The sequence below is a fragment of the Anarhichas minor genome, unplaced genomic scaffold (genome assembly GCF_050575085.1).
Source record: "Anarhichas minor isolate MPS153535 unplaced genomic scaffold, ASM5057508v1 ptg000042l, whole genome shotgun sequence".
NCBI classification, from domain to species: Eukaryota; Metazoa; Chordata; class Actinopteri; order Perciformes; family Anarhichadidae; genus Anarhichas; species Anarhichas minor.
This window is the reverse complement of record NW_027466488.1, coordinates 6,990,567-7,004,145: the sequence shown is the minus strand read 5'-3', so window position 1 is coordinate 7,004,145 and position 13,579 is coordinate 6,990,567. Positions and strand designations below refer to the sequence as shown.

General features: G+C 39.9%; 1 protein-coding gene across 1 annotated transcript in view; it reads left to right on the top strand.

The window, feature by feature from the left end:
• Window positions 1–13,579, top strand: part of ush2a (Usher syndrome 2A (autosomal recessive, mild)) — a 193,846-nt gene that overhangs the window by 95,111 nt on the left and 85,156 nt on the right. The window contains exons 44-48 of the mRNA XM_076110215.1: window positions 3,293–3,450; window positions 4,495–4,642; window positions 6,487–6,642; window positions 8,775–8,922; window positions 10,893–11,035. Coding sequence (XP_075966330.1) covers window positions 3,293–3,450; window positions 4,495–4,642; window positions 6,487–6,642; window positions 8,775–8,922; window positions 10,893–11,035 — 753 coding nt within the window. The remainder of the gene's footprint in view (window positions 1–3,292; window positions 3,451–4,494; window positions 4,643–6,486; window positions 6,643–8,774; window positions 8,923–10,892; window positions 11,036–13,579) is intronic.

The following is a 13,579-nucleotide window of genomic DNA, read 5'->3' as shown; positions in this document are numbered from 1 at the left end:
TTTCTTTTAGATACAGGAAAGTGATCTGAGAGGTAAAACATTGACAAGATTCGTGATGAGGAAAACATTAGTTGAAGTCTGGGCTTGAATATACGGTGTCAGTATTTACTAGAACCCAGACTATCGCATATATAAATACCTATATCGTTGCTCAGGTATCCCGTACATGCGAGTATGAAACAGGTGAACGTTTCGCTTTGAGCAAGAGGAATCAGATGAGTGTGCAGCAGATGGAGATAAAACAGATAGAGAAAAGGGGAGGACATAGAGGACTCGGATAGAACAGGGGAAGAGACAAAGATGGGGGGAGAGCACATCAAATGTGAGAGTAACGGAGGCCGGTAGTGTGAAGGCAGTGCTTCACCAAGCTCCTTTAAGTGGATGAAAAGTGCTCCCTTTTGACTGAATAGAGAACTGCAGGCTGGAAGCACAGAGACTCGCAGTGACCGCCTTTCTCCCTCATTGTTCTCTGTTCTTCTTACAGCCAATTAACATCCACGCACAGAGCCGGACAAGGTGTATTTGATGTATATTGGAGGTGAATTTGAAATTCGGCTACTGGCTTGGAATTGTCTACAAAAAAAAAGTTATTTGCGAAAACAATTTTTTTTGAGCAAAGAGTAAAGAGACACGAAGTTGTAGATAGAAGAGTTTCCTGTACAATACGGTTAGGGAATTAGAATGCATAAATTAAAGTTTCTTATGAGTTTAATTTAATTTATACTAATTTAATATACTAATGTGTTTGAGTTAGAAAGCACTAGGAGTGATGCATCATCAGTCAATATACTTCACCCTGAAGTACAGGAATTACATTAACAATTTAAAAACCTCAAAATATTGCAAATAGTCTAAAACAGTAAAACAGCATCTGCTTGCTCTGGGCCACGTCTTGTTTCAAAAACTACAGCATTTTTTTTTTTGTGTAGTATGGAATTGTTCATCTTTACTGTATATTTTAATCAAGCAATTTAATAGAAATGTACAAACTGGAGAACAGAACAAATAAACTTTATATTTAATCTAATCACAAAGTACGCATTTTTTAAAACGGCTTCAAAGGCAGTGCAACTTGGAGCACCCTTATATCTTAGCGGAGCGTTGTTGCATCTCTCTCTCCTCATTTCCTGCCATCACTCCACTGTCCATAACGAAGGCACAAAATGCCCAAAAAGAACTTCAAACACAACAATGAAACAAATTGTTATGAAACTTATACTCGGTATACGTATCATTACATGGTACTTGCATCAAGCAATCAGATGTCCTTGTGTCTTAATAAAAGTCTTAAAGGTAAAAAGTTCAATACATCCTTAAATAACTAAAATACAGTAGTTTCAAGTAACCTCATCTACCACATGGTATACTGAAAATATTGTATTTTTTTTTTACAAATAAATAAACATGAATTATAAGGACTATATTAACAAATGCACATTTTATGAACCCCGAATGAATTGAGTGTTGAAAACCATCTGAGGATATCCCACCTCATTTTACAGTCTGTAACATACAACGCTCCACCACATATTATCAAATGTTACTGCCATGCTCGTTAAAGTATGTGTAATTTCATAATGCGTGTGTGTGTGTAATGTGAATCGTGTGTGTTTTACGCTTAATGCCACATGAGTGCATTTCGCACCATAAACCATGTGATGTGTGTGCATATTAGCCCGGATAAATTACTTAAAGCTTCTCTCATCTGATGACAGAAATTTATAACAAGGAGACACTTAATCATGATTACCCGATTATCTCATGCTTAAAAAGCTTTAATTTTTGCTTAAAGAAAGGCTCAGTGCCTCCTTTTTTTAATTTACTCCTTTTTGTCATAAATGGATGGCAACAATGATGATGATGATGGTGATGGGTTCCAGAGGAGTGAGATTCTGTCTCTCTCTCCCCCCTTCTCCCCAATTCCGCAGGGATTTGTGGGGGATAATCCTCCCGGGGATTAGGTCGGGGCAACACGCAGACAAAGAGGGGAAATAAGCCTGTTATGCATTCGCTGCTTCATTTCCCAACCTGTCTTTATTACAACCTATACTGATACGGGCTTATTCACACACACAAGCACACAGCGACGTCCGCACACATATACACTCGTACACTCTCACACGCATGTGATTGGCCACATTAAGAGCTTCCCAGATGTAGTTGGCGTCCGTGGGGTTTTTGTGTCTTCATTTCCCTGATAGGTGTGTATATCTGTATTGAGCAATAATAAAACCCACACATGATTAAAGCAGAATAGACTCTTAGTTCTTAGCACTGATCTTTTGAGCCCCCTGTATGCATTTTTATTAAGGAAAAGCACATTTGGCACCGTACTGTTTCATTTTTTTTTATTAGGTGGATGTAATTATTGTGCCTGTGTGTGTATGTATGTGTGTATGAACATGTGTGAATTCCCATCTTAGTGTGTGTGTGTGTGTGTGTGTGTGTATCTTTGTATGCCTGTGGGGGAGTGTCGATGTGTGTGTCTGTGGATGAGTGTTCACCTATTTGCACCCGTGTGTGTGTGTGTGTGTGTGTGTGTGTGCGCGTGCGCGTGCGTTCGCTCCAGTAGTACTGTCCTTTTGAGGGTCTTTATCGGCAGAACGCCTATGGTTATATTTGTCGTTTCAGTGCTGTTTTCCTCATTGGATCACACTAGGACACATTGACTGGCACTAAGTCAGTTTTCATTTGCATTGTAATGCAGTGAGCCAGAGTGCATCCCAACATAGCAGAGCTCACTTTGTGACAGGAATTCCTCCTAGTCTGGACACAGTCCTACAATGTACGAGTGACCAATGGCAACAGTGCATCAACAGCAAAACAAATACTGGACATCTTAAAAATGTAATGCAGAGCAATAACACACTGTCAGACCAAGACATCTAAGGGATGTCACAATCACACCATCATGTTAATAGTTTTTAAAACATGAATGAACTACAAAAAAGTTGGGACATTTTCTCTGTAAATATACAAATGTTTTGTTTTAAAGTCTGGCATTAGAGTCAGGGTGATGATGTTGTGTTGAAAGAGGTATTTCAGGGCAGGGGATGAAGGCAACACATTGGTTATGTTAACAAGATGAACTATGTGTTATACAGTACATATGCACAATAAACTTCTTTTGGGACAATAAACACTAAAACCAGTTTACAATAACTCAGGAAATCTCCAGTCATTCCTGTCCTAAGATGGCAAGCTTACCGTGGCTTGAAAACAGTTTGCTTGGTCATTTTTATTTTTGTTCTGTATGTCATACATGTCATAATCAGATGTGTTCTTTTTGCAGGCATTATAACCAGCTATGGTCTCTGGCTGGATGGAGTGCTCATTTTAAACTCCACTTCCTCCCTGAGGTTCTTTGTGGCGGAGGGACTTTCTCCATGGAGCCGACACGTCCTCCGGCTGCAGGCCTGTACAGCACGAGGCTGTGGCAAAGGACCAGCGGTCAGTTAACTTCTTACTCGTAAACCCACACATTTATTTATTGATTGATAAGATAAACTGCAAGATCCTTTGTGATATCTTTGAAGACAGGCAAACTTTATAAGTCATTGCTGTAGGGTTAAAACATAACAGACAGTAAACCAGATATTTCTATGATGTAGATTATTGCTGTAACTAACCAACACACAAAGCCATGGGAACACATATGAGAATGCCTACTCAGACATTTTCAAGTGTGCGCGTGTGTGTGCATGTTGTGTCACTGAGTGTCATAAAGGTGATCGATTCTCTCAGCTCAATAACGAGGTTGGCGTGGCGACAGTGACATTTGGTAGCAAATGCCACTCCACACTCAACGATGTCTCTGACGACAGGCCATATTTTGGGGCATTTTTCCAATACGGATGCCATATTTAGTCAAACACCAGTAGAACAGCTGACACAGCAGAACAGGAGGACAGGAAGGGGGGAAAGTGTGTGTGTGTGGGGGGGGGTAAGAACAGGATAAAGAGGAGTAGATGACAGGATGGACGGGAAAAGGAGAAGAAAGGAGGGAGTTTAGGGATAAAAGAGTAAAATGATGAGGATAGAGTAAATGGTCAGAGCAAAGTGAGAGATGAGGTGGCAAGTGAGGATGCGAAGGGCAGCAGAGGGGAGAGTAACAGGAGCGTCAGACAGGAGGAAATGAGACAGAAGAAAGAAGCAGGGTGATGGTGGAAAAAGAGAAGGAGCAGTGTGAGGGGAGTGAGTGAAAGATATGGAGGTATGTGGCAGGAGAGAGAGGGAGAGAGGGAGAAAGGAATAAAAAAAAGGATAGAAAACTTGAAGCAGAAGTAATTTGGACCAGATGTGTAGAGTGGTTTACTTTTACACTTATATTTTAACACACATTTTAATCCACTCAGTGAAATATTTCAGAATGATTTTGATATGTTTTTTTTTTAATATTCTATACCAGTTCGATGGATGAGAGTGAGTAGAATTATAGTAAAAATGATTAAAGTTCTGGAGAGCATGCTTTTGTGTCTTTTTCCTTTAAATCAGGTGGAGATGCGTACATTACAGATGGCCCCAGAGGGCCCTATACTGTTGGAACTGACCAATCAGAGCTCTCGATCACTCCGAGCCCGCTGGACAGCCCCTCCTAGACCGAATGGGAACCTCAGCTACACACTGTACTACAAAAGCAAAGGTAACACATACAGCCATGCTCGCTCTCTCTCTCTGTTCCTTCAAAACAACAATGGCGGCTCCCGAAGAGGTAAGCGATGGACTAAAGAACTAAAGAGTATCATTGAGAGAAGAGAAAATAACAACCCTAGCCGACATTGGGCGAAGGCAGGTTGCCAGGCTGCCACAGGGCTGTCACATAGAGAGAGACAAACCTGCAGCAGGTTTAGACAGGCCCGGATCAAACCACGGCTTGACTAAACCTGCTGCACCTGACGCAAAGCTACACAGACAAAATGTAGATTATGCTTAAAAGAGAGCCACTAAACCTGCTGCATTTTCTACGTGGCTTCACTACAAATCCAACACTACATTATACACATTGATGTTAAGTTTATCAGAATTATCAGATAAGATTAAGGAGTTTTGTAAGACACCATACCATGTCATTTTTCAAACCTCAATAACTAAGCTAAAAAGGTGTGTCTTGACATTTGTCTTGTTGGTAGAATGTAATTATCTCAGGTCAGGCTGTCCTGGAGGAAAAGTGGACATAGAAAATAGAAGTGGACAGTAAAATCTGCTTCTCTGTAGGTCTCACTCATACAGGTCAGTGCTGTCAAAGCATCAAGAAAAGTTAACGCTAGTCCATCAAAGACCAGGAATAGGAATCTGTCAAGTTTGTTTGAACTAAACAGGCAGCAAATGAACAGACATTACTATCTCAATTCAGATCACAATCAAAATATACACATTAAGTAAAGTAAGGTTGTTTTTTTTAAAGATGAGCTGAACAGAACAATATGTGTGGAGATACACACATGTGTACTCTTACACACAGACACCTCACCAACAATGCAAACTTAGACTGAAAGTCAAGCCTGAAATGGGGAAGTGAAAGACGGAGTAATCAAACCAGAGTGGTGTAGAAAAGACGAGGTTTGTTTTATACTGCTGGTGACTTGAGAAAGGAAGTGATGTAGGATTCCAGAGCAAAACAGTGGTGTGAAGATGGATGGAAGAACAAAGACAAGCATTGGGAAACAATAGTATACAGCTAGAGGAGAGATGAGAAGCTCATATTTCCATAGATGTATTAGAAAAGATTGCAAGTAAAAACAACATAAGACATGAGGAGCAACAAAACAGCGGATGAGAACTGGACATGGAAAGAAAAGGGGAAGAAGAAAATTGAACAAGATGAGAACAGGAGCACGGGGAAACAGCAGAACACACAATTATCCTTAAACCCACACGTATTCACCAAGTCTCTTTCTCTCTCTCTGTCACACACACACACACACACACTGATAGAGTCAGGGACTTTGATCTGCTCCTCACAGAGGAAGAGACGGATTACAATGAGTGGAGAGAAGGGTGGAAGAGGTGTGGAAGAAAGAGAGAGATGGTGTTTCGCTCTAGTTACCCACAACCCCTTGATTCTTTGATACACACTGCCTTCATCAGTTCCCACAAAACTGATATGCGTTTGTGTGTGCGGGTGTGTGTCCATCTAAATATATTGGATAGCCTTACATATTGTAATTTTCTGATCCTTTTTCTTTGACTACCCTTGCATAACCTCGATATGGAGACCTCTCTCTTTTGATCACTCTCAGTTCATCTCAGTCAGTATTCCCCTCTCTTGAACTCTCACTCATTCTGTTTCCCCTCTGTTGTTGAATTATCTTTTATGTGTCGCCTTTTTTCAGCTGTCACAGTTCTGACTCTAATCAATGACTGTGCCACGAAAACAATCGAATGTGCAAGATAATAAAGTCTTCCTCCTCACTTGTTAAATACACCATGCTTGGCCTAAGACCTTACATGTCTCTCTTTGTGTGACTCTCTCTCTCTGTCTCCTAGAGGGGGACGGTGTGTTGGATGGAAGTATAGCAGCTGGAAGCTGGTTGTCTGTGACTGACCTACAGCCTTACACCAACTACATCTTCTGGATCAGAGGCTGTAACACACAAGGTTGTGTTGAGAGCCTGCCTCTCAATGTTACTACGCCCCCAGCAGGTACACAAACACACAGTAAAGGTTCTCCTCCTATCATCAGACTACACCTTACAAACCTGATTTCCATTAGAAATCTAAATCTTCACCCACACTCTGCAGATACATACTTATGAAATAACTGAGTATGTCACTACGTTCATGTCTTCTATTATTATAAGGCGCTTTTGGCCTCCACTAAATTGTGTATGATCTGATTTAAATGGCTGTAATTGTCGCTTTTTTTCTACATAAGCCATAAACTATTGTAACATCGTTATCTCATTACTCTGATTTTAATTGCTGTTCTTATGAACTGGAAAAGTTCTGTTTTATAGCTTGCTAGGCAAAAAAAAAATATCTTATTCAGTGAGTAGCAGTGATAAACACAGACACACACACACACACACACACACACACACACACACACACATCATTGACTTCACTTAATGGTCTGAACACATATTTCTAATTTACACAGCGTTTGTTGGTGTGTTTGTGGATGTGTGTTTGTAATTGTGTAGAATGGAGGCTGATTGTGCATACTGATAAATGTCAAAGCTGATCAGAGCAGTCTGAAGATGACGGTAACCAGGCACCAACACACACCCCTATAGACACACATTTTAACACTTTAGCTAATGTGTTGAATACACGCACACACACCCCACCCATGTCTCAGTCAGAGAACAACAAAAGACTGACTTCGGAAAGTTTTACTGTTCAAGTTCAAAACAAAGGCATAAGAAAGTATAAATTTTAAATACCAGACGTTTCCTCTCTTTCTATCTCTCTTTCTACCTCTGTGCCTCTGGCATCTCTTTAGACTTCTTTAAGGCAAACTGTCTTGATGCGTCCTTGTTCTATGAAAGAACAGAGAGAAGATAGTTGAGCAAGAGACAGAAGAGCAGAGGAGGAGGAGAGCAGAGAGAGAGAGAAGTGAACATAAAAGTGCATAGTTTAAAACGATTAGTGACACCTCTGATATTGTACCTGCTAACACAGCATGAGAGAGACACAGGCTCACCAAAGGGGGGTGTGTGTGTGTGTGTGTGTGTGTGTGTGTGTGTGTGTGTGTGTGTGTGTGTGTGTGCGTCGTGTGTGTGCGTGTCAGAGGCAGATATCTAGTGTTTCAAGAATTACACACACACATACACACTCAGGGAATGACAATTTTGCTGATCTAGTGTAGGATCCTCTATATTAATAAGTATAAACCAGTGATGGGCATCAAAAAGATTTAATGATAAAAATAAAATTATTACGGTTAATTGTTTTTTTTGTTTTTGCATTTTGGTTGTCCAAGATTCATTTTTGGTGAACCACCAAAAATATTATTCTGAACCTGTATCCAGTTTCAAAGAGTGTATTTTGGCTTTTTTCATATACTGCGTGTGTGTGTTTGTAAAAGCCGTCTGTAGGATAAGATGTCTTCAGCAATCAGTCTTGTTGTAGTGGAAAGAGAGCAGTGTGTTTGATTGAAGGGTCACTTTATACATCGGAGGACCTACTCTTATTTCGCATAGTCAACACTACAGTCACTCTCATTTTCTCCTTCTATTTGTTGTCCTTATCTCTTTCCTATCCTGTCTTTCCTCGCATCTTCTCTGTTTCTGTTAAGAGCACGGCTATCATACTGAATCAAGATGTTTTTACTGATTTTCCGACACTAACACTATGCTATCATGCTCAGCTTGAAAAGAGGGCACTGTTGAGAGAGCGGGGGTCATATTGCTCTGTGTGTGTGTCTGTGTGTGTGTGTGAGAGAGAGAGACGTTGTAGTGGTTGTATATCTCTAAATCTTGCGGCTCTCTGTTGCACTCCCAGCCTCCTTCACAAAGAATATTTTCTCCTTTTGCTGTTATGTTTTTTTTTCTTCTTTTGTTCTGTCCTTCTCTCTCCTCACTCCTGTCTCCTCTTTCCTCAATAAACTTGTGTCATTCGTTGAGGGTGCAGTTGATCAATGAGATCAGTGAGTGACATTGATGTAACTTTTATAATCTACTTTTTCTCTTGGTCTTTTTTCTTGCTCTCTTTTTTTGTTTTACTCCTCAACTGTCCTCATTCCATCCCTCCATCTATTTTTCGCCACCTCCATCCTTCCTTCATCACCTGCTCCGTCTTCTTCTCACCATCTTGTCTCTCTCTTTTCATAGCCCCAGATGGGTTGTCACCTCCGAGGTTGGCTCATAGAACTAGTGCCAGTCTGAATGTATCCTGGTCCGCCCCTGCTCACTCCAACGCACCAGGCCCACTCCGTTACAGCCTGCAAATGAGGACATCCCCTCAGAGGCCTGTGATAAGGTGAGATGGAGATTTAGATTATTTTATTTTTAGATTTAAAAAAATGCACGGACACAGTAGATGATCAAGTGGACAAGTTTTTACACAGTTGTCCAGAGCACATGCAAGTGGTCTGAGACAGTCATGATGATAACCAGCATTAAGAGAAAGACAGACCCATACAACGCGCTCAGATACGTATCACAGTATATATACACACCTTAAAAATGTGTACACACATATGCATACACATGTACATATAATAGGGTACATTATACAGCAAAGCTGAATATGTCACATCAATATGACAGACCATCAGAAAAACAGAGAGGAAATGAGCTGGAGAGACGGGGGGAGTCAAAAAGACAAAAAAATCAAAGAGCACAGCAAAGAGAGAGACAAAGGTAGGGAAATTGTAATAGAATAAAGAGAGAGAGAGAGAGAGAGAGAGAGAGGGTGTGCATCTGATATGTATTCATTACATGCTTCCTGACAACAAATTGCAATTTAATCCAAGAAGAGGAGGCTCTCATTCTGTGGTAATAAATAAATGACTAGCTACATGTATTATATATCAGACAGCCATGCCCTCCTCCTCCTCTGCTATGGAAATCTCATTGTTCCCTGATTTATTCATTCATTCATCCCTTCTATCCATCTGATGCTAAATGGTCAACGGTCCCTCATTTATGACAATATTCTTTTACTTTGTCCTAGATTCCTTTGTACGATTATATGATATGGGATCAGGTATGACATGGGAATATGATAAAAAGCTATACAAATATTGTAGATATTACCAAGATAGTCACTGTTTAGTGTCTCTTGACATTTATATAACATCACACTTAAAAATGTAATTTATTTTAAAAAAACACATTACACCACATGAGAACTTACTTGTATTGAGATAAACATCGACTGTCTTACATGAGATCGATTATGTCTGAGACGCATTATAATTTTCCATTTCCAGAAAAAACTATCATGTCGACTTTTTAAATTTGGTTTAACATGATTTAACAGGGAGATGTAACATGCAGTTATAGTAATAGTGGTTATCACTGTAGAGATAAAGTGCTGCAGTGGTGCTGACATACTTGTGTAGGCCAACCCGGAAGCATCGCACTGGTTGCCTCGACAAAAAGCCAATGGGATTTATCCATCGGATTTTGGATAATTGCAGAACATAAGCTCTGTGGCAAATGCAAGTTTATAATACTTACACATTCTGTTAAGCAAAAACATGAACACCCCTTTTATGATATTAAAAGTGTGAATGCAATTGATGGAAGTGAAATGCTAATGCTGGGATATAAACAAACTACAACATGGTCGCATAAACGCGACTATACACAGCGACTAGAACACTATTCTAGTTATTTAGTCACTTGTTAGTAAGTTAGTCTCGTTTTTTAAGACACTTAAAAGCTTCCAAATGGTGTATTTAAAAAAAGGTATTTATTGACGGATTTCTTTTGGTGGAACAAAACATTAAGATATCTTAAGCTTGAGTTAACCACAGACCTTAATTCAGGCATCTAACCAAAAATCCATTCAAAAAACTCATTGACTTTGAGACTGGAAAACTGGAAGTGCAAAAATGCTAACTCATTTTGGGGTTTTAGGACTCATTCCATCTGCATTCTTGGCCAGTAGCTGGCAAACACATTCTGGGGAGCTGTCCAGTGCCGGATCTCTGTGGTCAGGCGTTAAAGAGCAAAACAAGAGATGGTGGATAACGTTGAAGGAGAAAACGTTTTGGAAAGATTGAAATTAAGGAGTTGCAAAAAAGTTTTGTTCAGTGACTGGTGGGGACAAATTTGTTCATATTGTGTATATATATATATATTCACTAGCAGGTACTAGATAAACATTTGTAAAGTAGATTCACTGTCCTTCTTTGACCACCTGTTTGATTACAGCACAGCACATTTTGACCAGATGTGTTTCAGTAAATGTACGTTTGTCTCTATAAACTCCTACTGCAGACTTATGGAAAACGCAACGGCTACCTTTTCCTACCATGTAGAGGGCCTTTCACCGTACACCCAGTACATGTTAAGAGTGGTGATCTCGCACACACACGGGAAGACTGTCGGCCCCTGGGCGACCCTGCGCACCGCAGAGGACAGTAAGTTCACAGACTCATACACACAAGTGCTCACATAAAATATAACATGCTGGTTACTCACAGATGCATGCATGTACACGTCTGTTCCAATGCACACAGCAAAAGAGAAACACCATTGATAAATAACCATAAAAAATACATAATTAATTCTATTGGTAGTTGTAAACAAACTTGGTGGTGGTTCAGATAAACACTCTGTTGTTCTATAGGCTACCTGTTGGCATTGTTTATTCATACTGAATTGTGCAGCCTTGGTGCTTGCGTCAGCAGTCCTGCCAAGTTTTGCAAGTGACTGGCTGGCAGGTGGCTGGCAGCAGCTGGTTATTAGTTGGCCTCTGCCGTCAGTTGGCCGTCAGTGCTGCTGAGTCAAAGTTAAAGTCAAGGAGTCTGACAGAGCTCCTGATTTTAGGTGATGATCTAAACAATAGCCTCACACATTAAACATATGGCCTGTGGTGTGAAAAACAGAGCCTCTGCCCAGTTTCCTTTTATTCCGTGAAAGTCTCCAGAGTTTTCTTTGATAAAAGTGTATTCATTTCTTGGTGTTAGTGCAGGTGGTCAATATGATCAAGCCGATAGGGAAGAGAGACAGAGACAGAGACAGAATATATTCAAAATAAAACATGGGGAAAAGCAAGATAGGGTGAAACACACTGACATAGTGAGATTTGCATACTGTAAGGTGTGTGTCTGTGTGTGAGTGACCTAGCCAGTGTCATTGTGGGCTAATTGCTGTAATAGAATCATATTAGCCACTGGAACAGCCTCCTCAGTGCAAAGTTATAAATTAATTAGCACCACGCTATTATCACATACATTATCATTAGGCCGCTGAGATTTGCATACATAGGATACATGTACACACACAGAAATGTGTATGTACACGTATGTGCGGTGTAAAAATACAAACACGTTCACATGAACAGTGATGCACACACCCATTCAGACACACACAATTGCAGACAATTTAAGAAGCATTAAATTATAGCCCTTTGGTTTTTCTCATTGCGATTCAAAATTAAATTCCCTCTAACAAACACACAGACACACACTGTCAAACAGACTGAGCTTTTGTTACACATTTTTTCTATGTACTCAACAGTTCTAGATAAGGTGGACAATTATTTGTGTTTTTGGTTGTGAGAGTGAAAACGTGCAAATCTACCTCTCTGTCTGTGTGTGTGTGTGTGTGTGTGTGTGTGTGTGTGTGTGTGTGTGTGTGGGCGCAGTAATAGATGTGTCCATTTGGTCACACTGTGCCCCATCGTTCAAACCTCCATCCCTCTCTCTGCCTCTCTCCGGCCCCGTCATAAGCCCACTCATACACACACACGCACACACTGAGAACACGTGTCATACACACACACCTCCTTGTCCTCCTTATCAATCACACACCTGCTCATGCTCACAAGCAGTAACACATACTCATGAAGTTGCATGCTGACAACTTCATCCCCAAAAGCACATACACACACACACACACTGACACTGTGACAGTTTAAGTATAGGTGTAAAGACAAAAAATGTATCTCACAAAAGCACAAAACATTGAGAAGCTACTTAACCGTGTAGCGACACAACTCAAGAGCCCACATAAGAAATAATGATATATTGTGTGAGTACATCTGATGTATCTGTTTTTCTTTTTTGCCCAAAATGATGTCTGTCTTTAATCCACTTTCATCCCTTTTCAAAGCTCCTTGTGTCCTACTGATCTCAATGAATTACTCACAATTAAATGTTAAAATTGAATCTTACAACCGGTCATGGACTTAGAGTACATGCTATTGTGTCTAATCATTTTAAAGTATGCATAGAAAAAAATCTTTTAACATAATAATAGAATACATGATAGGTATGGAAGCTTTCAATAAGAAGGGATTTAAACCCATGATGGGAGAGAGCCAGATTTCCAGATTGGGTTTTTCTAACATGTAATTTGTCACCATAAGCCCATCCTCTCATCATCATGGCATTGACAGGAAAGGCTGCATTCCCCTCCTAATCGTCTCGCCCACACGCTTCAAATAATGACAACCTTAGCAAGCACTTTTACAGTTTTTTCAGTATGATTTCATGTATTGTAAAGCCAATAGTTATTATGGAATTACTGTTGTCTTTTATGCTGTTCATACATATTCACTCTTACAAAATACTGTAATACTGTATACTATACTGTATACTAAATACTGCAAACGTATGCAAATATGCATACACATGCTCAAGTTACATACAGTAGATCTTGATATAAACTTAGTGCAGTTTTACCTCTTTTGGAAGAGTTCCCCACTCTGATCTGTAGTTGTTGGTGTGAGCTGTAACCTTGCAAGGTTTCTACTTTGTTACTGAACTGTAAATACTATACTGAAAGTTGACATGGACCTTCATTAACAACATGGATTCAAGTATGTTTTCACCTCATTACTTTTAACCCTTTTTATCTCTCCTTCATTCTTTTTTACATCTATAAATGTCTTTGTCCTCTGTCTTTCATACTGTCATACCTTTTCATTTCTCAGTCTTTGTACTCAAACATGAAAAGAC